The sequence below is a fragment of the Chiloscyllium punctatum genome, chromosome 48 (genome assembly GCF_047496795.1).
Source record: "Chiloscyllium punctatum isolate Juve2018m chromosome 48, sChiPun1.3, whole genome shotgun sequence".
Classification (NCBI taxonomy): domain Eukaryota; kingdom Metazoa; phylum Chordata; class Chondrichthyes; order Orectolobiformes; family Hemiscylliidae; genus Chiloscyllium; species Chiloscyllium punctatum.
In genome coordinates, this window is record NC_092786.1 from 39359834 (window position 1) to 39387694 (window position 27861).

At 42.2% G+C, this 27861-nt stretch overlaps 1 protein-coding gene across 10 annotated transcripts in view; it reads left to right on the forward strand.

The window, feature by feature from the left end:
- tcf12 (transcription factor 12) overlaps positions 1–15131 on the forward strand; it is a 342285-nt gene extending 327154 nt beyond the window's left edge. For all 10 annotated transcript variants that reach the window (XM_072565001.1, XM_072565003.1, XM_072565000.1 and 7 more), the window contains 2 exons: positions 9709–9859; positions 12828–15131. In XM_072565001.1, the coding sequence (XP_072421102.1) occupies positions 9709–9851 (143 nt within the window). In that variant the 3' untranslated portion in view covers positions 9852–9859; positions 12828–15131. The remainder of the gene's footprint in view (positions 1–9708; positions 9860–12827) is intronic.
- The last annotated feature ends 12730 nt before the right edge of the window (positions 15132–27861 follow it).

The window sequence follows — 27861 nt, forward strand, 5'->3', positions numbered from 1 at the left end:
TACATTTCCCTCCCCACCCCTTTCTGCCTTCCGCAAAGACCGTTCCCTCCGTGACGACCTGGTCAGGTCCACGCCCCCCCCTACAACCCACCCTCCCATCCTGGCACCTTCCCCTGCCACCGCAGGAACTGTAAAACCTGTGCCCACACCTCCTCCCGCACCTCTATCCAAGGCTCCAAAGGAGCCTTCCACATCCATCAAAGTTTTACCTGCACATCCACTAATATCATTTATTGTATCCGTTGCTCCCGAAGCGGTCTCCTCTACATTGGGGAGACTGGGCGCCTCCTAACAGAGCACTTTAGGGAACATCTCCGGGACACCCGCACCAATCAACCACACCGCCCCGTGGCCCAACATTTCAACTCCCCCTCCCACTCTGCCGAGGACATAGAGGTCCTGGGCCTCCTTCACCGCCGCTCCCTCACCACCAGACGCCTGGAGGAAGAATGCCTCATCTTCCGCCTCGGAACACTTCAACCTTCAACCCCAGGGCATCAATGTGGACTTCAACAGTTTTCTCATTTCCCCTCCCCCCCCCCCCCCCCCCCACCTCACCCTAGTTCCAAACTTCCAGCTCAGCACTGTCCCCATGACATGTCCAGACTTGTCCTACCTGCCTATCTCCTTTTCCACCTATCCTCTCCACCCTCTCCTCCCTGACCTATCACCTTCATCCCCTCCCCCACTCAACTATTGTACTCTATGCTACATTCTCCCCACCCCACCCTCCTCTAGCTTATCTCTCCACGCTTCAGGCTCTCTGCCTTTATTCCTGATGAAGGGCTTTTGCCTGAAAAGTCAATTTCGCTGCTCTTTGGATGCTGCTTGAACTGCTGTGCTCTTCCAGCACCACTAATCCAGAAATTGCCATATTCAGACCTCAATGTGCTTCAGTTGGAATGGCAGTAAGAATATTCCAGTAAGCTTCAGTGCCCTGGTTTCTATTTTTGAATTCCTTCCATCAACACCCTCCAAAGGTTTTCACCTTGGGTATAGGTAGGATTGGACTCATTGGCATCTTTTCTAGTGGACAGAAGGCGCACATCTAAAGATAGCTGAGATAGCTAATACCTTTTACCCTAATACCTTTTCAACTATATCCCCCATGTTGCAGAGGGAAGGAAATAGCACTGATCAGAAATTTGGAGAGGAAAATGTATCACAGCACAAATTGCCTTGCTTGAAGTTAGTATTATCTTTCAACTAGTTCCAAGTTCCAGTAATTTTTGGTGTAAAATTAGCTGCAACGAACAAACTAGTTCTAATATTTGCATTAAAACTAATCTAAAATTTACATGTTTCATTTAAATACTCTAAAAATTCGAGAATCCTGAAACCAGTATTCATTTGCAATGTCAGATGACACCGGCTCATTCCATGCATGCGGATGCCAAGTTAGCAAATAATTGCTCCATGTATTTTGAGCGAAGTTTGAGTTCAGGTCTTCTGTGATCATAAGAGCTTCCTGAATCCTTTGTACCCTAAGTAATGAACAGCCATATAATTGGTGTGTTCTTCTGCACTGTGTCCCTACTACCATCCATACCTGACCTTGGTCTTGAAGATATTCATGATTCTACTTTTAATTTTTTTAGTTCTTCCTTAACACTATTCACACTATGTCAGCCATAGCTTAAGTTGATAGAGCTCTTGATCTGGTGGTTGGTCCAAGTCGAACTGAAAAGTTATGAATGCAAACTTCAGCCTGACACTCCAAGCAATACTGAAATAATGCTACACTGTTGAAGAAGCTGTTAGTCAGATGGCCTTTTTAAACCCTGGATCTCTCTGCCCCTTCAAATTGATGTAAGTTGATCCCCAGTCACTACCTTGAAGAAGAGCAGAAACAAGGGTTATTCTCAATATCCTAGTTAATATTGATTCCTGTCATTGAAACAGATTATTTGGTCATTATCACTGTTATTTTGGAAGCTTGCTGTGGTTCCCGAATTGTAGCAATGATTACACTTTAATTACAATAGCCATAGAACATAGAAAAATACAGCGCAGTACAGGCCCTTTGGCCCTCGATGTTGCGCCGAACCAAGCCCACCTAACCTGCACTAGCCCACTATCCTCCATATGCCTATCCAATGCCCAGGGAGAGTCCACCACTGCTACTGGCAGGGCATTCCTTGAACTCCCGACTCACTGAGTAAAGAATCTACCCCTAACATCTGTCCTATACCTACCACCCCTTAATTTAAAGCTATGCCCCCTCGTAATAGCTGACTCCATACGTGGAAAAAGGTTCTCATGGTCAACCCTATCTAAACCCCTAATCATCTTGTACACCTCTATCAAGTCACCCCTAAACCTTTTCTCCAATGAAAACAGCCCCAAGTGCCTCAGCCTTTCCTCATACGATCTTCCTCCCACACCAGGCAACATCCTGGTAAACCTCCTCTGCACCTGTTCCAGTGCCTCCACATCCTTCTTATAGTATGGCGACCATTCTAATTAATTGTGATTCAATATTCACATCGGCAACAATGTCCTGTTCCTGAGTGAATACTGACGAAAAGTATTCATTCAGTGTCTCCCCAATCTCTTTAGCCTCCACACGCAACATCCCACTACTATCCTTGACTGGACCTATTCCTACCCTAGTCATTCTTTTATTCCTGACATACCTATAGAAAGTCTTTGGGTTTTCCCTAATCCTACCAACCAAGGACTTTTCATGTCCCCTCCTTGCTGCTCTTAGCTCTCTCTTCAGATCCTTCCTGGCTACCTTATAACTCTCAGTCGCCCCAATTGAACCTTCACGCCTCATCTTTACATAGGCCACCCTCTTCCCTTTTAACAAGGGATTCCAATCTCTTATTAAACCACGGCTCCCTCACACGACCCTTTCCTCCCTGCCTGACAGGTACATACTTATCAAGGACACTCAATAGTTGCTCCTTGAACAAGCTCCACATATCGATTGCGTCCTTCCCTTGAAGCCTACTTTTCCAAGCCACGCATCCTAAGTCATGCCTCACTGCATCATAATTTCCCTGCCCCCAGCTATAACTCTTGCCCTGCAGTGCACACTTATCCCTCTCCATCACTGGAGTAAAAGACACCGAATTGTGGTCACTGTCCCCAAAGTGCTCACCTACCTCCATTTCTAACACCTGGCCTGGTTCGTTACCCAGAACCAAATCCAGTGTGGCCTCACCTCTTGTTGGCCTGTCTACATATTGTGTCAGGAAACCCTCCTGCACACATTGGACAAACACCGACCCATCTAACGTACTCTCGCTATAGCTTTCCCAGTCAATATCAGGAAAGCTAAAGTCCCCCATAACAACCACCCTATTACTTTCACTCTTCTCCTGAATCATCCTCGCAATCCTTTCTTCTACGTCTCTAGGACTATTAGGAGGCCTGTAGAAAACTCTTACAGGGTGACCTCACCTTTCCTATTTCTAACCTCAGTCCAAACTACCTCAGCTGGTAAGTCTTCATCCATCGTCCTTTCCACTGCTGTAATACTATCTTTGACAAGCAATGCCACACCTCCCCCCCCTTTTACCCCTACCTCTGACCCTACTAAAACATTTAAACCCTGGAACCTGCAACAGCCAATCCTGTCCCTGGTCGACCCATGTCTCCGTAATAGCCACAACATCGAAATCCCAGGTACCAACCCACGCTGCAAGTTCACCTACCTTATTTCGTATACTTCTTGCATTGAAGTATACACACTTCAAGCCACCTTCCTGTTTACAGGCACCCTCCTTCGAGATTGATGCCTTGTTCCTAACCTCCCTACACTCCAGGTCCTGCACCCTAAAGCTACAGTCTAGGTACCCATGCCCCTGCAGAGTTAGTTTAAACCCCCCCAAAGAGCACTAGCAAACCTCCCCCCCCAAGGATACTAATACCCCTCAGGTTCAGGTGTAGACCATCCTGTTTGTAGAGGTCCCACCTTCCCCAGAAAGAACCCCAGTTATCCAGATACCGGAATCCCTCCCTCCTGCACCATCCCTGTAGCCACGCATTTAACTGCTCTCTCTCCCTATTCCTCGACTCTCTATCACGTGGCACGTTATAAAACGTTTTAACCTGATGTCATGAAAAGTGTGATATAAAGACATTTTTGTTTCCTTTTAACAAAACTAGGTAGGTCTAATTAAAATATACCTGGGTTCTCGACCAATTTAAACCAATACAAAAAATGAGTTAGAGTGGTGATAGCAGCCATGTTCTCAAGGTTGTGGAACCACCAAATAACAAGAATAGCCTGATGGAACATTGGTTTCTCTTGGAGGAAGAAAGAGCCAAAATTTAATAGGAATTTCTTTTCCTGATCAGTAGTCAATTTTCCTTTAAGCTTGTGCATGTTGGCATATTTGATGCTTGGCTTTGGCCCACATCACTTTTGAATGTGATGATGATACTTTCTATTGGGCCAAATAGAAAAAAAAACTGAGATGCAAAAAGAGCTGTTGATGCCAGTGCAATCGTGACTGCAGCAAAAGGGAAGTAAGTATGTGTGGGGGCAGAGGTAGAAAGTTGCAGGCAAGGAAGAGTGAATTCTGCTGACTTTGATGTTTGTGACATCGCAGCAGACATGTGTTAGCTATCTCCTATTGTTTAGGAGGGGACCCACAGTACTTCAAATTGCAAAACTAGATACAGAATCTTGCTTAGGAGGTCAGGTAAGCCAATTGTTATGGAACTCAGTATTCAGTTTGCAGGCTCCAATCATTAATGACTGTAAAATCAAGAGTACTAGAAATCTAGGCATGCAATTGTCTGCAGTACCTGATTTTCCAATTTATTGTCTTTTTGAATGACGCTCCAGTTGAGAACAAAGCATGGCAAAATTTATCTGATTTTTCTCCCTTCACTGGATAATTTCCTTCATAAGTTTACTTGCATGGGGAAAAACTTAATCAACTTTTTGATAGCAGATGGTAGATGGAATGTTGCCATTGAACACATTTTATTGTGTCAACTAAGATGTATTGACAGGAATCATTCAATCAAAATGTACTTTAATGAACAAGTTTTGGGCCTATGCTGACTTTTGAAACACAATATTATAGTAACATCAATGATATTGTCACAATCACCTGGTCTCAATGTATACTGCAGTATGCATAATTTCATCTAATGCATGTTACATTGTGACAGATAATTGGAACTTAATCATAAAGTGCTATGATCAATTTATCAAGCAGAATAAACATTCCCTTTTAGGGCAGATTTTTGCTGATTAAGTAAATTGAGATAAAATTACAGAATTTCAGATCTAAAGATGCTTTAATCATCCTTTTGTGAACTTTTCAAAGCTGGATATTTTTACAACACTTCATAATTTCTTAAAACATCTGTCCAAAGTTTTAGCAACTAAAGTTTGAAAAAGTGTACATTTGTAATTTCCTTTGTGAATTGTACAAAACTATGGGTCCTTGTCAGATACCATCTGAACTGTTAATCTGCGATTAGTTGATGAGACTGGGCTTGTGAGGTGAGTTTCTTTTTAATTGCCACAATTTTTATGTTTCTAGTTAAAACTCACACAACACCAAGTTATAGTCCAACAGGTTTATTTGGAAGCACTAGCTTTTGGAGCACCACTCCCTCATCAGGTGTATGTTTCTACTGTGTTTTCTTCTTATAACCTACAAATGAGACGTCCAGGTTAGTACAGGTGTATAGGATTCAAAAATTGAGGATTTCTAATAAGTATTCAGTTTCCAATTCTGGTTTCCACTTTGCAGAGGAGCTTCCTGATAATTCTGGAATGATATTTTACTGTATACATTATACTTTTATTTAAAAACATCACACACTAAAATAAAATGAACAGAACCTTTTATTTAGTTCTTATAGTTCAGTTGTGGCAGCAAGCAATATGGAGATCCTGAAGACTTACTTTGTATAGTACCGTTCATAATCATCCCAAAGTATATTCCAGGGCAATCAAATTGGTAATTTAAGGAAAAGGAAAATTAGTTTTGCACAGCCAAGTCCCAAAACAACAATGTATTAATGATCAGATAATAACATTCTGATTTTTGTGATGATTTGAGGATAAATACTGTATTGACCTTTTTCTTAGAGATAGAGAATCTTTTACATCTATTTCAGGGTGCAGGCAAGGCCTTGGTTTGTTGTCTCATGGAAAATTCTTCAGTATTGCCTTGAATTATCAAACTAGATTTTTTTGTGTTCAAATCCTGGAGTGTGACTTGAACCTATAATCTTCTGGCTCAAAGGTCAGAGCACTACCAACTGAGCTCAGCTGAAACTGCAGGATCATCACAAGTTTCCTGGTCTTAGAGCACATCTTGTGCTTTCTAATCAGTTCAAGACAGGAACTGCAGTCATCCTTTCACTGGTTGCAACAGTAAGTCATTTAAAGTTAGTTAATAATTGTTCTTTTTTTAAATTTGGTTTTTCTTGACTGCCCAACACTCAAGCATTGGCCTTCAAAGTAATGCAATAGTGGATCATTTGTAAATAGTTAAGCACATTTGTTAAAATTTGTTGATGTCTTCATTTTAAGGTTAAGAGAAACTGGTGGTGGCTGTTCATTGAGTACAAATAGGACAAGGGTGCATGGGCACAGTGGTAGTGTCCCTACCTCTGAGGCAGGAGGCCTAGAGTTCAAGCCCCACCTCATCCAGGGGTGTATCATTACTCTGAACAGGTTGATTAGAAAATAATCATACAAGTAGGATGTAGCTGTGACACTGAGTATGGGATAAGGGGTAAAATTGAGGAAGTCAATAAACTCATTCTCTGCAAAAGAAAGTTCAATAATATTGTGGCTTATCCATTCTTGGACATTATTAGGGATGCTGCATGATTTAAGGATGTCTTCGTGCAGCTACTCATTTCATTGTAAAATGCTTGTTTCAAAAGGATATGGACTAAGTGGTCAAAAAAATGAGTTTCAAGCTCTCCGTTAATCATGTCAACCAGTGAATTTATCCTCATGAGAATGAGCGTTTTTGTAGACATATGGCATTGATGTCCTGTTATCCTTATCAGGACATTGGTGAGACTACTTTTAGAAGACTGCATTCAATTCTAGTTTCCTTGCTATAGGAAAGGTGTTGTTTAACTTGAAAAGGTTCAGAGAAGATTAACAAGCAATTGGAGAGTTTGAGTTACAGGGAAAGACTGAATACACTGGTGCTGTTTTCCCTGGAGCATCAGAGGATGACTGGTGACCTTATAGAAGTTTATAAAATCATGAGGGGCTTGGATAGGGCGAACAGCTAAGGTATTTTTCCCAGGGTAGGGGAGTCCAAAACGAGAGAGCATAGGTTTAAGGTGAGAGGAGAATTAAGAGATCTAAGGGGCAACTTGTTCACACAGTGTGTGGAATGAATTGTCAGAGGAAGTGGTGGACGATGGTATAATTACAACGTTTAAAAGGCATCTTGATGGTATATGAATGGGAAGCATTTAAAAGGATATGGGCCAAATGTTGGCAAGTGGGACTAGAACAGTTTAGGATACAAGTACTTCTCCTATAATGCTGCAGTTGTGGTCCCATGCGAGGCCATGTTACAGAAAATCGTGCAATAGAAATAATGGGGCCTATGGGAAAAACAGGGTTGGAGTGAACCACCAAAAATACCAGTAGAAATCGAAACAAAAATAACACAAACAAGAGCACACTCTAAGTAAATTTTAACCTGTTGTAACTGCCCTGCTGTATGGTACTGTAAAGTGCAATTCATTAAATCTTCAACGAATTACTCTTGATTGGCTTCTATACCTGCTAGCTGCATTAAATTCTCGCCAGTCTTCTGATCTCATTGATAACACTGCACAAATCAGATCCGAGAATGAAACCTGCCTTGGTAGATCAAGGGCTGAATCTTAATTTCTTTCGATAAGTGTGAGTTTTGTCACTTTTTTTTGAGGGCTTCACGTCATGATATTTGGGGATGCATATCATCTTGTTTTGAAAAACCTGTCTGATTAATTACCAACCCACCCTTTGCCCCCCCCCCCACCACACATTCTAGCATTATCATACAATGTGCCTCTTCCAAATCAACTCACCACTTCCTGGATATCCCAGAATTACCAACATCAGTGATGCAGCATCATCTTTAAAAACATATTGTGCACCCAGACAAAAGTTGACCATCCAGAGCTGCCCTGCACGGTTCCTGACATTAGCCCTGGACGTGGCTGACAATGGAAAATTGGATCCTGTCTTTGTGGGCAGGGACATGGAGATACTGCTGATGGGGATGGGGTGCTGCAGAGGCAGGATGTCCTTTTCTCACAGACTAACAGAGGAAGCTAATCTACTGGAACCACACCAACCTGGACCATGGTTACCATCCAGGTCAGTGCAGTCTCAACCTCTGAAAGAATTCACAGACTGTAGGAAGAAGGTCAATGACCTTTTCCGTTCTTCCAGTCAAAGTTCCACCATATTCTTGTTGAATCCTCACACTCACTCCATCTCTGCTACTGAACCCACCAGTTTCTGCAACATCTTCCCCACACTGTCCAATCCTTGCTAACATCTGACCCTGACTAACCCTGAATCTCTTCTGCACAGTCTACTCATCCCCCTCAGGATATCACTACACCTGCACCAAAAGTAACACCTTTCTCTCCGTCACCCACTATGTGCAGAGTTTCTTGACTCTGACCATCCTCAGCAGCTGACTGACCATGTCCAAGCCCCTGGACTGGTATTTTTGTGCAGTTGGTTACCATAGTGATTTGTCACTGAAACAGATTCACGAGACTGCAAATATTCTTTAACATTTAAACATATTATTTTAATGAAAATAGAGGAAGAAAGTTTTTATTACAAACAACAAAGCCAAATTTCAGACTCCTCTTCAACACTGTCTTTTTACTGTTCGTCAATTCCAGTGAAATTTCATTCATCTCAGCTCTTTAAGTTTTTAAGTTAAGATTGCTCACAGCTTCATGTCCTCAGACATTTTCATGAATCTTTTCCAAATCCACTAGCACAAACGTTTCACAATACCTTTCACAAAGCTCTTTGTGAGAAAGTTCACAAGCCGACTGATCACGTGATGCCAACACTGAGTCCAGTCCTCCATGCACCGCTACACCTAATGCAGAGGTTGAGAATCACATAACAGCGAACAGGAGTTCGCTTTATAAAGCAAAAGGTCGGCAAGTCACATCATATTACAGACAAATCGCACTTAATAAAGCCGCATTATTGGGGAACTACTGTACCTGCCTGACACGCACAAGTTAGACCGAAGAGTCTGTTTCCATGCTGTATGACTCAAATGTATAATCATCTGGGGCAGCACGGTGGCTTAGTAGTTAGTGCTGCTGCCTCACAGCGCCAGGGATACGCGTTTGATTCCAGCCTTGGGTGTGGAGTTTGCACATCGTCCCTGTGTGTTCTTGGGTTTCCTCTGGGTTCTCCGGTTTCCTCCCACAATCCAAAAATGTGCAGGTTAGCTGAATTGACCATGCTAAATTGCCCCTAGTGTTCAGGGATGTGTAGGTTAGGTGCATTAGTTAGGGATAAACGTAGGATAATAGGGTAGGGGAATGGGTCTGGGTGGGTTACTCTTCGGAGGGTCAGTGTGGACTTGTTGAGCCAAAGGGCCTATTTCCACATGTAGGGGTTCTATGATAATCTTTGAATCACTGGTTTCCAGCCCAATTATGAATTATCATGCATGTACTATTTCAACTTTTATTTTTCCAAATATACTACTTTTTTCAAATGTGTAGAGAGGAACTTGAATCCAAAAGCAGCCTGCCTTAAAAGGAGAGAAGAGGAGAAGGCTTCTGCCGCATCGGCAGAGGCACCACCAGCACATCCTGCAGTTCACCCTGGTCTCAGCGACACTACCAACCCTATGGGTCATATGTAAACCGCCAGGTACTATTTTCAATTTAGTATTAAAGTTAGCATTTAATGTTTATATTACATTTTTTAAGTTCTGTTGCTTTCTACCCATAGTTACCCTAACATTGGTCACTTCAATTATTTTTCTCAATGTTGTTATAATGTTATAGATGGATTAACTATGTTGTTGTTTGGAATATGTAAAACGTGTTGTATACTTCTATTTCATTGGTTTTAAGCATTAGCAAACATTTAAAGTTGGTTTGTGATCCTCTTTATTTTGTATCAACCAATGGAATGGATAGGAGCCTTTCACATCCATCAAAGTTTTACCTGCACTTCCACTAATATCATTTATTGTATCCGTTGCTCCCGATGCAGTCTCCTCTACATTGAGGAGACTGGACGCCTCCTAGCAGAGCGCTTTAGGGAACACCTCCGGGACACCGGCACCAATCAACCCCACTGCCCTGAGGCCCAACATTTCAACTCCCCCTCCCACTCTGCCGAGGACATGCAGGTCCTGGGCCTCCTCCACCGCTGCTCCCTCACCGCCCGACGCCTGGAGGAAGAACGCCTTATCTTTCGCCTCAGAACACTTCAACCCCATGGCATCAATATGGATTTCACCGGTTTCCTCATTTCCCCTTCTCCCACCTCACCCCAGCTCCAACCTTCCAACTCAGCACCGCCCTCATGACCTGTCCTCCCTTCTTTTCCACCTATCCACTCCACTCTCCTCTCTGACCTATCACCTTCATCCCCACCCCCATTCACCTATTGTAGTCTATGATAATTTCTCCCCACCTCCACCCCCCCCCCCCCCCCCCCCTCATTTATCTCCCCACTCTGCAGGCACCCTGCCTCTATTCCTGATGAAGGGCTTTTGTCCGAAACATCGATCTTCCTGCTCCTCAGATGCTGCCTGACCTGCTGTGTTTTTCCAGCACCACTCTCATCTAGATCTAATGGATATGCAGGGGAACCTTGATTATCCGAACAAGATGGGTGGGTACTATTTCGATCGGATAATCGATTATTCAGTTAATCAGTTAAAGGCCTTTCCTCTGGGGCTTGGAGTTTTTAAAGTCTGCTCCCCATTCAGGAGACTGCAGCAGCAAACAGCTCGCGAGACACTGCCACAACATTCCCCCCCCCCCCATGTGCCCAAACCGAACCAACACCACCCCTGGCCCCCGCCTACCTCCCAAACCCCTTCCAACACCACCCCCCACATCCGCCCCCACCCCCTTTACAGAGCAGCGGACTGTACACCAACAAGACTGCTGCTGCTGCAGCTGCCTTTGTGGAGTAAGTCTCCAACACGTATACGCACACACACCTTTTTACTGCAACTTTTTGACAGGTTCCACATTTGCCCTGTACAGGACAATGTTGGAGAGATTATCTGGGGACAGGGGTTTAGGGTAAACCCTTCTGTAGAACTACAGGGCAAGTGTGGGGAGAGAGAGAGAGAGAGCATGGGCGGTCAGTCATTTGGAGACGGTGCCTGTTTAATCTAATCACTTTTAAACAAAAGACACGATCCCTGTTGGAAACACATCTTTGATGCAATGTTTCTATCGGGACCTCGAGATCTCCTTCAGATAATCCAATTTTCGGACAATTGGTATTTGGATAATTGAGTTTCCTCTTTTGTTTACAATGATTAAAAATGAACCCAATTTACTGAAATGCTGCCGAGAACAGACCTGGACATTGATGGGAGTCCAGGCACTGTCTCCAAATGACTGACCACCCGCCCTCTCTCTCTCTCTCCTCTCCCACAGTCCCTGGAGTTCTACACAGGGGTGTACCCTAAACCCCCCTTCCCCAGATAATCTCTCCAACATTGTCCTGAGGACAAAGGTGGAACTTGTCAAAAAGTTGTGTGTGTGTGTGAGTGACTGTGCCATTTTGAGACTCACCCCCAAAGGCAGCAGCAGTCTTACTTTTGGTGTCCAGTCTGGCTGTTGTTTGGGGGGGGGGGGGGTGCAGAAAGGTGGGAGAGAGCGATGTTGGATGAGTGCAGGGGCTGGACGGGGGTTTTGGGGGGAGGGGGATATGGACGGGGGTCGGGAGCTCGCTTGCAGTGTGTTGCTGCCTCGTCTCCTGAATGGAGAGACTACTTAGCAAGTGATCCCTGTCCATCCCATTGAACTAGTGGGGAGGTGTGAGGCTTCAGCAATGCTGCAGGTCCCTTACACACAAGTGTGAGTCTGCTTAGAAACAAACCCTGAGACAGAGAGAGGGAGCAATGCAGGCAGTGCGAGGAAAAAGGAAAACTCCGAACCCCAGAGGAGAGGCATTGAATCAATTAACCAAATAATCAGTTATCCAAACAAAATAGGACCTGCCCATCTCGTTCAGATAATAGAGGTTCCTCTATATGCAATCCAAAGGAGTGAGAGATTCCTTGGATGTGTCTTAAGCAGCTCCTATGTATTTTTGGCTCTCTTCCCTTTACACCCCTCCCCCCACCTCACACCCCACACTCACATCATTTTGACAAGTTGGGCACTTTATTACCTATTAAGGAAGAAATCTATTTTATAGAACCAAAATTGCTTACACCAGTTGAAGTACTTTCTTTTTGAAATATAGTCATTTTATTTCTTTTGTTCTTGGGATGTGCATTTTGTTGCCAAGGCCAGCACTTATTATCCATCCCTAATTGCCCATGAAAAGATGCAGGGAGCTACCTGTTGAATTGTTGCAGTCAATCTGATATAGGTAAATTCATGACGACTGTAAAGTTACTAAATTCATTCTGTTAAGAGACTGATCGTTATCCTTTGGTGGTAATATTACAGACTTCTGATCTCAGTTAGTGAATGTTATAGGGAGGTCGATTTGTCTTTGGGAAGACTTGAGAATAGGAAGGTATTCTTTGAGAAAATCAAAGAACAATAGAATATTGTTGCAGCAGCTCTGTGTGAACTGCATATTTCCATTATTTTATTTCTACTTTTAGCTTTTGTACTGAATCATTCTCTTTCAGTTGCAGGTTAGAAGTCTGGATCATTTTTGTAGAATAACAAATGAGTCATCTTTCCATACATGGACCCAGCCAACTAACTTTCTCTCAAGAAGCCACAGTTGGAAAACATAACGCACTTGAAGCAGAAACCCAGAAGCAATCTCTTGATCAATATGGCATCACGTTCAGCCCACTGAAAACCTATTTGTCCCAAATCTGAATTTTGGCCCATAATAGTACATATCAGTCTGTTGCAAGCAGTGTTGCTTCCACACAATCAGAGACTGTTGCAATTGTTCCACTGTTTGTGGAAGTTGCCTTGTGCCTAAACTTGTTGGTTGATGAAATGCATTTAAGACAAAAAATAAAATTATTTATTGCTACTGAACTGTAAGGTCTACTTTGAAAGGGAAATGTTTAAATCTCAGTTGTTTCATTCTCAGCTGGGCTGATGCTAGTATCTGTTAAAGCTGTTCATAAGCAGAGAACAAAGCAGTAATGACCTCTAACCCTAGCATTCCCAGAACCTATTAGTGTCTTAAAAAAGGGAGGGAAGAGTCTTCATTGTCCTCTTCATTCCTTTGGCCACACAAATAGCTTTTTCCATGTATCAAAATATTCCTTGTTAGAGTGTATTTTTTTGTTCTCTGGTTGTGTGAACAATTGTGGTCACATTTTTATTTCCTACATTATGTTCAATGCTTGTGTCATAAGCAATTTGCTATAATAGCAAAATGTGCTCTTACTGAAAAAGGGCAGGTCTGACCATGGCATCATTTAGCTTGAAATAAGGTTAGCTTTCTTCAAACTTTCAAGTAAACACCCATTCTTATTTCTTTTATTTGTAATTATACAAACTTTTAAGCTTCTAGGCTTCATAGTAAAACTTGTAACGTGAAATGTAAATGAGAAAATTTCTAATTTTAGAATTGTTTTGTTTTTCAAGCAGTTGATACTACATTTAGTACATGTGAAAGTGTTTGCTGTAATTAAGCACAGATGCAAAACAAAGGTTTTAGGCTCCAAAAAAGCATCAAGAGCTGATAAAATCCTTGGTTCACCAGGGCCAGTAATGTTGACAATGAACAAAGTAGTGCTGTCAGCTGAATTAAAGTTCTGGAGGGGAAAAAGGAGCAACGGTCACCAGCTTTCTGAGACCATACTTTCTTTTTGATGACTCCTTATCTGCGTGGCTAATCAGTGGAGAGGGATCCCAAGACTGATGCAGCCAGTAATGTGACTGCCCTGAGTTTTGAAGCCATCATGGCATTAACTCACACAAGTTGTTTTGAAACCAATTAATTTTTTTGTGTTTCCTCCCTGGCTGGTTTCCATTTATATGGATTCAAGCTCCTTAGCTTCCATGTAAACTGTCTTCCATTTAAAAGAAGCATAAGAGAGAAAATATCTGACAAGGTTACTTATGTTGTCTGAACATTGTCTGTAATTGTTGACAACTGACTCAACAAAATGAACAAATAATGCATTCCTTTGTTCTAAGCACTAAGGCAACTTAACACAAATTTTGCTCTTAAGTTGCCATGACTGTCTGATAGGAATGCTGAACACTTGTTTTGGAAGGGTTCTCAGAGAATGAATTCTTTTTTGACAATTGTGTATGATTTTGTTATTTTAATTGGTTCATGGCGACTAATTCAAGAAAAGTTAACACCTAATTTACAGTATCTGTGGCCTTGTTCCTCAGTTCATTGTTTGTGAGCTAACAGTTGCTTAAAATGTGCTAAAGTGATCACGTGCCACTGGCCTTTTCTTCTGAGCTTGGTTCTAAGCTTTCTTTCCCTTTGGCTATAATAGACTGCATTATGCCCAGAAGCTTTGCTTCAAAAAGAAACAAAGAAAACATTTGGCTTATTTTTCACTGTAGCTAGTCTTTTATACAATAATCTTGTAAGAAAATTTCTTGAATTCTAAATATTACTCTTTCTAGATTTTTGAAATCAAAAGTTTTCAGTAAAAAAGTTTCTTACTTTATTTTACTATATTAGGTAGCAAAAGTGTAGGTTATTTACCATAACCTGTCCATTAATATCAGAAAATAAAATAAGCATCCTAAGAACATTGTAGGTTCTAGCTAAACTGTGTAGTACCTATGGAGTATCGTACAAGCTAAATGTCTGAGATAAGTTGCTTCACATCTTGTTCTCCAGTTTCCATTGTTGGTTGATGCAGATTTGTACCCGTGTCAAATTTAAGGTATTGTTGATGAACCTTTCCACGCAACAGCAAGAAGTAAAAGGATATCAGAAAACATATGTATATATAACATTTATGTAGCAATAAATGTGCCATCTTTTTTAACAAGAACCATGAATGTGTAACTTTTCTTTATTAATTTATCTGTGAGTAATTTGTACTGTCACAGGCATTACCTGCTGCTGAAATATTGGTTTGATGACTGTTCATTTCATTTTAGGTCTTAAACTGAATAACTGAAAAAAAATTGTTTTGAAAAAAGCAGACGTTTTTGTTGTGTTACAATTTATGAAAACATAACACATCAACAAATTAATTAGGGTCTGTGCGGATTTTCTGAAAGATTTACAAACAGGCTAGCATGGGCCAGATACCTATGCTGTTGAAAAATAATTAAATTCCTAGACCTGGACTAAAAGCAGGGTCCCAGTCGCTGTGAGAGTCCCAGTGATAAAAATGTCATATGCACACACGAAAAGCAATCTTCTAGCACAATCAGATTGGTAAACAGTAAGGGTTGAGAAAAAAACTTCAACATTCAGATAAATGTGAGATGTTGCATTTCGGTAAGGCAAACCAGGGCTGGACTTAAACAATTAATGGTAGCATCCTGGGGAGTGTTGTCGAACAGAGACTTAAGGGTGCAGCTACATGGTTCCTTGAAAGGTCTGACAGGTCGTCAGGGTGTGAGGAAGGCATTTGGCATGCTTGACTTCAGAGAATAGAGTACAGGAGTTGGGAAAAAAACATAACTGCAGATGCTGGAAACCAAATACTGGATTAGTGGTGCTAGAGGAGCACAGCAGTTCAGGCAGCATCCAAGTTAGAACAGTTGATCTTCCGTAATTACACTGGCACCACTCCCCACCTCTTCCTCCGCTACATTGATGATTGCATTGACGCCACCTCATGCTCCCGCGAGGAGGTTGAGCAATTCATCAACTTCACCAACACATTCCACCCTGACCTTAAATTTACCTGGACCATCTCTGACACCTCGCTCCCCTTCCTGGACCTCTCCATCTCCATTAGTGACGACCGACTTGACACTGACGTTTTTTACAAACCCACCGACTCCCACAGCTACCTGGATTACACCTCGTCCCACCCTACCTCTTGCAAAAATGCCATCCCGTATTCCCAATTTCTCCGCCTCTGTCGTATCTGCTCCCAGGAGGACCAGTTCCACCATAGAACACACCAGATGGCCTCCTTCTTTAGAGGCCGCAATTTCCCTTCCCACGTGGTTAAAGATGCCCTCCAACGCATCTCGTCCACATCCCGCACCTCCGCCCTTAGACCCCACCCCTCCAACCGTAACAAGGACAGAACGCCCATGGTGCTCACCTTCCACCCTACAAACCTTTGCATAAACCAAATCATCCGCCGACATTTCCGCCACCTCCAAAAAGACCCCACCACCAGGGATATATTTCCCTCCCCACCCCTTTCCGCCTTCCGCAAAGACCGTTCCCTCCGTGACTACCTGGTCAGGTCCACACCCCCCTACGACCCACCCTCCCATTCTGGCACTTTCCCCTGCCACCGCAGGAACTGTAAAACCTGTGCCCACACCTCCTCCCTCACCTCTATCCAAGGCCCTAAAGGAGCCTTCCATATCCATCAAAGTTTTACCTGCACATCCACTAATATCATTTATTGTATCCGTTGCTCCCGATGTGGTCTCTACATTGGGGAGACTGGGCGCCTCCTAGCAGAGCGCTTTAGGGAACATCTCTGAAACACCCGCACCAATCAACCAAACCGCCTCGTGGCCCAACATTTCAACTCCCCCCTCCCACTCTGCTGAGGACATGGAGGTCCTGGGCCTCCTTCACCGCCGCTCCCTCACCACCAGACGCCTGGAGGAAGAACGCCTCATCTTCTGCCTCGGAACACTTCAACCCCAGGGCATCAATGTGGACTTCAACAGCTTCCTCATTTCCCTTTCCCCTTCCCCCACCTCATCCTAGTTTCAAACTTCCAGCTCAGCACTGTCTCCTTGACTTGTCCGGACTTGTCTCCTTTTCCACCTGTCCACTCCACCCTCTCCTCCTTAACCTATCACCTTCATCTCCTCCCCCACTCACCCATTGTACTCTATGCTACTCTCTCCCCACCCCCACCCTCCTCTAGCTTATCTCTCCACGCTACAGGAGTTGGGATGTCATGTTACAGCTTGTACGTGACATTGGTAAGGCCACATTTGGAGTACTGTGTACAAGTCAGGTTACCCTGCTTTAGATAGGAGGTTATTAAACTGGAAAGGGTGCAGAAAAGATTTAGAAGGATGTTACCGAGACTGGAAGATTTGAGAGGCTGCGACTTTTTTTCCCAGGAGCATAGAAAGCTGAGGGGTGACCTTATAAAAGTTTATAAAATCTTCAGGAGCATAGTTAGGGTGAATATCCAAGGTCCTTTTGTCAGGGTAGGGGAGTCCAAAACTAGAGGGCATAGGTTTGAGGTGAAAGGAGAAAGATTTAAAAGGGACCTGATGGGCAATTTTCTCACACAGAGGGTGGTATATGTATGGAAAAAGCTGCCTGTGGAAGTGGTAGAGGCAGGTATAATTCTAACGTTTAAAAGCTATTTGGACAGGTATACGGATAGAAATGGTTTAGAGGGAATTGGGCCAAATGTGGGCAAATGGGACGAGTTCAGTTTAGGAAACCTGGTCAGCATGGGCAAGTTGGGCCAAATGGCCTGTTTCCATGCTGTATACTTGCATGACTCTAATAATCACTAGCTATTGTTGATCCACAATGGATACTTTTAGGGAGGATAAACATTTTCACATTACTGTGAATACTTCAACATTTGCTATGTCAGGCAACCTTAACTTAATTTCATACAAGTTTCTTCAACAGAACAGTGAACCTTTGGGAACTGTAAATGTATAGTGACTTTATTTGGCTGTATACAATGATTTCAGATTGGTTGGGATTCTGTGATTGCTAATCCTTTTGAAAATCCTTTAACCAACTATGTTTGGAAACCAATGCTTTAGCACTTACAAAATGGAAGATTTTAAGGAGGCATTGCAGGCTAGATGTTGAAATGTTTCCACTCGTGGGGGGGGATCTCAAATTGGGGTACATAGTCACAAAATAAGGGAATACTTATTTAAAACTGACATGCAAATCAATCTCTTCTCTCAGACAATATGGAATGTCTGGAATTCTTTGCCCCCAGAGAGTTGTGGAAGCTTTTGGCAAGTGTTTGAAGAGAAGATAGATTTTGGAAATGTCGGGAGTTGAAAGTTCTATTGAGCTGCCATGAAAGAGGAGCTGAGGCCTGTGGCAGATCAGTCATGATCTTATTGAATGGCAGGGCAGGGGCTAAATGGCCCACTCCTCCTTTTTGTGATGTTCTTTGGTCTCGGCATCAGCCTTTTCCATGCATTACTGCTATGTATGACATTGGCTTTGATGTGTTCCTTGTGATGTTTTGACATAAACAGACTATCTGCTTTAAGCTGAGTATGAAGACACAGTACAACTTTTGCAAGACACCTTGCAAGTGGCCCAGCAAAAAACTCAGCTTCTTAATCTACTGTTTTTATGAACACATGACCATCTCAAATTCTGTTTGACGACATGCTCTAGTGGTGGTGTCCATTTTAGTTTCCATTAAATTGTATTTTGTATGTCTTAGTTCAGCATTTAGAGCAATTGAACAATCAGACCATTGACGGACAGTTGCAAAATTAATAACAGGAATTCACAATTCTGGGTCAGATCCCCCCCCTGTGTATTTGGCAAATAGAACTCCTAAATTTGATGTCAGGTCTCAAATATATTAGCTTATATTGCATGGGATGGTTATTAAACCATAAAACTTAATCTAGTGGACCTGAATGAGAGAACTCAAACAGACCATGATTTGTACTACATCTTAATTCCCAGAAAATATCACAGTTGCAATTATGTAGGCAAGATATCAAAATGAATTACAGGAAACTGCATGGTGCAGTGCTGTAGACTGAATCTTTTTGGAAGTAACCTATCTGACAATTGTTAAAACAAGAATGCTTAAACTTCAGGACCACAATATATTGACAGCCAAGTTGATAAATGATGTTACTACAGGCTGCATTAATTAGTAAACTGAATATTAATTTTTGTCTCGCTCTTTGTGCACAACTTTGCATTTTGCCTGATTTTACTTGACATTGAAGTCAATAGAGAATAACATTGTGCAAGAGACAGAACATCACCCATCCATCTGGTTAGATTGACATTCATGCAAAATGCATCACTTAGGTAATTTGTGCTAACCTAACAAGGTCAAAAATCACATGGCATCAGGTTATTGTCCTAACCTGATGTCATGTAATTTTGACTTTATCCACCCCAGTACAACACCAGCACTTCCACATCTTACCCTAATAGGAGCAGTCTTTTACTTAAATAGGAAACTTCCAGCGTATTTTAAAATACATTTGGGCATTTAAAAAATTTTATAAAGCAGCACAGGGTCGCAGTGGTTAGCACTGCTGCCTCACAACGGCAGGGACCCAGGTTCAATTCCGGCCTTGGGTGACAGACCCTGTTGAGTTTGTACGTTCTACCATGTCTGTGTGAGTTTCCTCCCACAGACCAAAGATGTGCAGGTTAGGTGGATTGGCCATGCTAAATTGTTCGCAGTGTCCAGGGATGTAGATTAGCCGTGGTAAATGCAGGGTTATTGGGATAGGATCTAGGGCTGGGTTTGGGTGGGATGCTCTTCAGATGGTAAGTGCAGATTTGATGGGCTGAACGACCTCTTTCAGCACTGTAGGGATTCTATAATTGGCATTTTGTTGCAATCAAAATAAATAGTTTAAAATCTAATTTTGTTTATGTACTTCAGAGTTGTGAGGATCCTTGTGGTGGTATGCATCCCAGAAGGCTTGAGTTTAAGTCCCACTTACTCCAGAGATGTGTCATAACATCTCTGTACACATTGATTAGAATGTATCTAATTTAGAGTTGTGATTTTGATTGGTAGAATCTTTGCATTAAAATTGCAATGCCAGAAAGTAAAAACAATTTATACAATAGCTTGGATAAAAGCAAATTACCGCGGATGCTGGAATCTGAAACCAAGAGAGAAAATGCTGGAAAATCTCAGCGGGTCTGGTAGCACCTGTAAGGAGAGAAAAGAGCTGACATTTCAAGTCTAACTGACCCTTTGTCAAAGCTAAAAAAAAGGAGAAATAGGGAGGTATTTATACTAAATTGAGAGAAGGTGAGTCATGGCTCCAGAAGCAAAGGTAGCAATAAAGAGGTGATAATGACAGTGCGTAGAGAGATTATAGGGAGATTAGGAGCTTTGAATGGCCAAGGCTGGTGATTACCCCTCTGTTTTCATTCTGCTCCGTAATTTTATTTCATTTATTTTTTATATTTTTTTCACTTCTGTACCTCTTATTTCTTGATTGTCTCTCTTTCTCTCGCTTCCCACTCTCTCATCACCTTTTTCCTCTCCTCTTCCCCTTTTGTGACCCTTCTCCCCTGTTTTCCATTTTGCCTCTGTTTCACCCATCCCCCACATATTTTGTCACATAGCACTGGCTTCAGCCTTGGTCATTCACAACTCCTAATCTCCCTGTAATCTCTCTATGCACTGTCATTAGCACCTCTTTATTGCTACCTTTGCTTCTGGAGCCATGACTCACCTTCCCTTAGCCTAGTATAAATACCTCCCTGTTTCTCCCTTTTTTTAAGGCTTTGACAAAGGGTCAGTTAGACTCGAAATGTCAGCTCTTTTCTCTGCTTACAGATGCTGCTAGACCTGCTGAAATTTTCTAGCATTTTCTCTTTTGGTTTTATATAATAGCTTATTACACTGCTTGTGTAAAGTAAGAACACACATTATTTGATTAAGATCATATAAATCTACTACACAAACGTTTATTGTTAATAAGTCAACAGTAAATTGACACAGTACCTCTTAAGGTTTTTAAAAAATCTTTCATGGGATATATGTATTGCTGACAAAACTAGTGATTTTGCCAATTCTAGATGATCCTTGAACTGAGTAACTTGCTCAACCATTACAGAGGCCAATATAAGAGTCAGCCATTTTGTTTGTGGAAGTCAGGCTTCGTAAAGACTACTGATTTTATTCCCTGAAGGACATTGGTGAACTAGCTGCATTTTTACAACAATCGATGATCACTTCGTGGCACCATTACTGAGACTGGTTTTCAATTTTAGTAACTTAAATTCACCTGCTGCCACAGTGGAATTTGAAGCCATGTTCCCAGGGTATTTGTCTGAGCTTCTGGATTATTAGTCCGGTGATATTACAATGGTGCCACCATTTCTCCATTGGTATCCCAGTATCTTTATTACAGGTGAGCCTTCTTGTTTATATTAATCTTTTCAAGTGTTACGTAGAGTTTTGAAAATCACACAACACCAGGGTATCGTCCAACAGGTTTATTTTGAAACACTAGCTTTCAAAGCACTACTCCATCAGGTGGTTCCACCTGCTTGGAAGACTAATGTTTCCAAATAAACCAGTTGGACTATAACCTGGTGTTGTGTAGTTTTTAACTTTGTCCACCCCAGTCCAATACCGGCTCCTCTAAATCATGGAATTTTGACTGTGACATGTGACGGACAAGTGTGAGTTTTTTTTAAGATGATGGATATTTGGTTGTGCTTATTACTTGCATACGAACAATCAGTTGGTTTACTCTGGTATTTGTGTTAATCTGTGCCTTTCCCCATTTTCCTGCTTGTTTTAAAAAGGTAGAATGTGTCTTTAAATAATGTTTAGTAAGAATCCAGCTTCTATAGGCTGTGATTAGCTGTTGCTGTCCTCTACTTATATTGATGTCTTTAATTTTATAAAACGTTGCTTGGTGTTAATGTCAAGCAGGGAGAACTAAAATTCCTGGATGTTCAGTTCACATCACACGCAGAAAAGCCAATGAGTTGATCTGAGGTGAAGTAAGAGCTCGCTTTTTTTCATTGTCAATTTTTGCACATTTGTGGATTTTGTTGTTCATTTAATTTTAAGAACCAACTTCAAGATGAAGAAAGTATAGGATATCTGTGCATTTTTCTTAAAAGAAATCACAATTCAGTATTTTGCAGAATATCTTTTTGTAATATTGAATAGTGAGTAATTCTTATGCTATTGGTTGAGCAATTCTTATCAAGACAAACCCACTGCACAAATTCCGATTCAGACAGAAAAGAAATAGGTAGAATGGAGGAAGGTTTGTCGAGATGACTGTTTAATAAACTTTGAAAATGCATAATGGGAAGGTTGAAACATGGGGAGTTCCAAAAGAGACTACCTTTGCTGGAAGAGTGAGTGTCAGTGGAGAGGCAAGGATGATGTAAAATAGAATGGAGGTAAGGATGAAAGTCGAACTGTGGAGCTGGACGGGTTCATTAAAATATTCTGGGTTTGGCTGTTCAATTGGACAAGAATGATCTTGAAATTGATTTCTGGGACACTTTGAGCTGATGGAACTTTGCAAGGAGCAGAAGTGTGAATATGGGCAGTGGAAGTTTGATTTCATTCATAAGGACATAAGCAATAGTTGCAGAAGTAGGCCATATGGCCCTTTGAGCCCGCTCTGCAATTCAGTAAGATCATGGCTGATCTTTTTGTGGTCCTAGCTCTACTTACCCACCCTCTCACCATAACCCTTAGTTCCTTTACTGTTCAAAAAAGTTATCTAACTTAGCTTAAAAACTTCTACTGAGGAAGTCTTCACCACTTCACTGGGCATGGAATTCCACAGATTCACAATCCTCTGGGCGAAGAAGTTCCTTCTCAATTCGCTCCTAAATCTGCTCCCCCTAATTTTTGAGGCAATGCCCTCTTGTTTCAGCTTGCATGTAATGGATTATCACTGAAATTAAGCCTTGAAGAGGCATGAATTAAAGTTTTGGAAGCAATATGAAAGATTAGGTGGTGTATGCAAGTAATGTTATATTAGTGGAAGATCACAGATGAGGCAGATGTAGAAATGAAAATTCAGCTCAGGATCAATCAGCACAAAGCTCCAGGACACTTAACTCCACTGAGCCTTGGATGGAATTTGGAAAGATTGTTGAACTTAAGAGCAGAATCATATAGAAATTGATGGAAGACAAGAGATTGGCTTCACTTTTGCATTTCTGAAACTAGCTCCTCATTCAAAATTCAGTCAGGGAGTCAGTTTCACAAAAGATTTGCAATCAAGAGGCAATGGGGAGGTAAAATGTGTCGTTGTAACATTGATGTAGAACCTGATATTGTGCTTTCTGATACCATTATGAAGTAGTAGATGGGTAATGAAGATGATGTAACCAAATATAGATACCAGCAATGACTGACTGCATGGGCAAAGAGAGAAATCCCATTGGTGGTTATATGGTGCATTATGGGACAAATGGAATCAAAAGAACAGTGGCATGAAGACGGACTAATAATGAGATCACTTGGAAAAGGGTAAAATAATCTTTTATCAAAAGCAGCAGATGGATTAAGAGGAATATGCAGGGCTGGTGAAATGTGGTCACAGCCAGAGAAGATAACCAATAAATGACACCAAAGTCCTGTGATGGGGTGGAACTTAAAAAGTACTTTGGTGGAAATCTGTCAAGAAATTACATATTTAATGGCTTTGAAGATAGAAACATTTGAGAGAGCTGATAGAGAACTGAAGTTTATGATAGAATCTTGTGAAAGGAGGTAATTGTTTTAATGCTGGAGACAATGACTTTGGATGTATGGAGAAATTAAGGTCAGGAAACAAAATACTGAGGAAAGTTTGGTAGGGAGTAACTCAAGAGAAGGAGATCCATGGAATCAGTAAAAACCTAATTAATTTTGGATGTTTTTAAAATTATGACATACATCCTATTATATATTGGATTTTTGTAGCTACCACTGATTTGTTATAGTTTGCTGGAATCAGACCTTGAGGGTCAACAAAATAATGTTTGAGTTTCATGTGACTTCAAAGCAAAGTCACCTCTGGACAGGCTTAATGAGTGTTAATTGTCAAGTTTGCATAAGGAACAAATACTTATGTGACTGTTTTCATTATATGAGATTTCCTTTGTGTCATGGGTGTAGCCATTGTACTTGGAAAATCTGTCAGTTTGGCTTTTACCTTTGAACATTTTCTGCTTTGAAGTCATTTTTTTGACTTTCCTTTGTCCCATTTAACCATTAAGACCATGCAGGTTCTGTACCTCAGTTCCTTTAGTTGGAATTTCTGCTTTGTTAAACAGGTTGAACGAAGAGTTTATGTAGCATGTAGTTTGCACCTTTCAAGTCCACTAAACATTGTAAAGTACTTTACAAAAAATGATATACTTCTCAAGTGTTGTTACTGTTGTAATGTAGGAAATGCAGCAGCTAATATGTGCACAGCTCTCAAAAAACAACAGCATAGTGATAAGCAACTAAATGATCCGTTTTGTCGTTTTGATTTAGGATTAAAAATTGGCCATGGCATAAGGGATAACTGCCTAGTTCCTCTTTGACATTGCATCCTGGGATCCTACAGGCGGCACGGTGGCACAGCGGTTAGCACTGTTGCCTCACAGAGACCCATGTTCAATTCCCGCCTCAGGCAACTGTCTGTGTGGAGTTTGCACATGTGTCTGCATGGGTTTCCTCCGGGTGCTCCGGTTTCATCCCACAATCCGAAAGATGTGCAGGTTAGGCGAATTGGCCATGATAAATTGCCCGTAACGTTAGGTGAAGGGGTAAATGTAGGGGAATGGGTCTGGGTGGGTTGCCCTTCAGAGGGTCGGTGTAGACTTGTTAAGCCGAAGGGCCTGTTTCCACACTGTAAGTAATCTAATCTAACCTAAAGAGGATGTGCAGCCTGGGTTCTACATTTGTGAGGGAATGCATCTTCAATAATGCAGCAGCACTCTATCAGTACTAGAGAGTCAGCTCTGATTCTTGTGTTCATGTCCAGAAGTGGGAAATCAATCCAGAACCTTGTGACTCAAGGGAGAGTGCTATCACCTGAGCTACAGCTAACACTGAGGTTGGAATTAATGTAATGTAATTAATTTGATACAGGAATGTCACAACATGTTAATCCAGGTTGTATTGTTACTGAAAAGTTTGAGGATGTTCTCGTGTATTTACTGTTTTGTAACTGTTTCATTGAGTGAAAATTAATTTGATGGATTAGGGACCAAACATGGTAAAAGTGAAAGCAGCCTTGATGTTTGCTTAAATGTAAAAATACTTAGATTTAGAACATGAAAAAGGAGAAAGAAACAACAACTTGTCTTTCTGAAAACCAAATCTAAACTAGGTTTATACAAAATTATAGAAGAATAAGAGTTCAAAATAGAATTATTACTAAGCTTTGAGCAAGCGATGTAAAATGTTGAGTCTGACAAACTTGAAAGACTCAGCATAAATTGTTGATATGCTTTGCAGACAAGTACAGCACAAATAATACTTAGATTTTTTGTTGGGTACGCAAGTACAGGAATACAGTGAAAAGTGTACAATGTTGCCATTTACTTGCATATTTCAAATTGAAATGCCTCAGGATTTTATATATTGTGAGAAAATATCTCTCATTTTGAGTTTAATTCTCATTCAAACACAAATAAATGAAATTGAACTTGTATAATCCCTTGAAATTGCCACAAAAGAAGCATTATTGAGAATTGCGAGCATCAGACAAATATTCAGTGTAGGATTTTCAGTGGGGGTGCCACGTACCCTGATTCAGTAATACCAAAAACAACAACCTGGCTCACATGGTCTACCAAATGGCACTTCAAAATGTTGCCTTTCTCTCGCTCTCAACTGCCTGCCAGAAGTTAGAATTGATAAATGTTTTCTTTAGTTCTTGAGGAAGACAAGTTCATATGGGAGGAATTATCCCATTATCTTGTAGTTATGAAAATTAAAGCTGCTCTCCAAACCAAGTGCACACATTGTAGAAAATTGTGATATGCCATTGAAGCTGCCTTCCTAATGTGGGAAGATGGTAGGCTTATTTATACAAATTCAGTTTCAAACAGCTGCGGGGCCAATAAAGTGCTACAGTGGGCGCACAGAGAGGGGAGCCGGAAGGTAAGCGGAGACGAGTTTAAATTAACGTTTTTCTTTTCGCAGTCTGCGTTTTTTTTCAACGAGGAGCGGGAACCCAGAAGTCGTCAACAGAGGCTTCTGGGAAGGTAAGAAGTTTGAGTGGAGAAGGAACCCGAGACACTACACGTGTCATGTCTCCCACCCTCCCTTCTCCTCTAACCTAAAAAAAAGGACTCAGTCGGCTGAACAGGTAAGCTACTTAGTGTTCTTGTTTTGGAGACTAAGTATAGAGTTATGGCAGCACAGGCAGTGGAATGTTCCTCCTGCAGGATGTTTGAGGTAGGGGTGACCACCAATGCTCCTGCCGACTTCACCTGCAGGAAGTGCAGCCAGCTCCAGCTCCTCACAGACCGCATTAGGGAACTGGAGCTGGAGTTGGATGAACTGAGGATTATTCGAGAGGCTGAGAGGGTGATTGATAGAAGCTACAGGGACATAGTTACGCCAGAGAACAGAGGTATCTGGGTAAGAGTTAGAGGTGGGAAGGGGAGGAAGCAGACAGTCCAGGGATCCCCTGTGGTCGTTCCCCTCAACAATAAGTATACCGCTTTGGATACTGTTGGGGGGGACAGCCTAGTAGGGGTAAGCAGCAGTGACCAGGTCTCTGAAGGCCCAGAAGGGAAAGGGGGAGAGGTGGAGAGCGCTAGTTATAGGAGACTCTATAGTTAGAGGGACAGACAGGCGGTTCTGTGGACATGGGCAAGACTCTCGATTGGTTTGTTGCCTCCCGGGTGCCAGGGTCCGAGACGTCTCGGACCGTGTCTTCAGAATCCTTAAGGGGGAGAGTGTGCAGCCAGAAGTCGTGGTGCACATTGGCACCAACGACATAGATAGGAAGAGGGGTGGGGAGGTCATTCAGGACCTCAGGGAGTTAGGCTGGAAGCTAAAAGCTCGGACGGACAGAGTCGTCATCTCTGGGTTGTTGCCAGTGCCACGTGACAGTGAGGCAAGGAATAGGGAGATTGTGCAGTTGAACACGTGTCTGCAAGGATGGTGTAGGAGGGAGGGCTTAAGGTATTTGGACAATTGGACTGCATTCTGGGGAAGGTGGGACCTGTACAAGCAGGACGGGTTGCACCTGAACCAGAAGGGCACCAATATCCTGGGAGGTAGGTTGGCTAACACTCTTCGGGGGGGGTTTAAACTAATTTGGCAGGGGGATGGGATCCGGACTTGTAGTCCAGCAAGTAGGTTAGCTGTTTTTCTCGCTGTCCAAGAATGTAGGGAGGCTGTGGAGAAAGTAGCACTGACAGGGAATACTTGCGGACACAGAGATGGGCTCAAGTGTGTATACTTCAACGCAAAGTGTATCAGAAATAAGGTGGGTGAACTTAAGGCGTGGATCGGTATTTGGGACTACGATGTTGTGGACATCACGGAAACGTGGATAGAAGAGGGACAGGAATGGTTGTTGGAGGTTCCTGGTTACAGATATTTCAGTTAGATGGGGGGGGTGGTGGTAAGAAATGAGGGGGGGGGGGGTGGCGTTGCTCATTAGAAATGGTATAACGGCTGCAGAAAGGCAGTTCGAGGGGGATCTGCCTTTGGAGATAGTATGGGCTGAAGTCAGACATAGGAAAGGAGCAGTCACCTTGTTGGGTGTTTACTATAGGCCCCCCAATAGCTGCAGAGATGTGGAGAAACAGATTGGGAAACAGATTTTGGAAAGGTGCAGAAGTCACAGGGTAGTGGTCATGGGCGATTTCAACTTCCCAAATATTGATTGGAAGCTCTTTAGATCAAGTAGATTGGATGGGGCAGTGTTTGTGCAGTG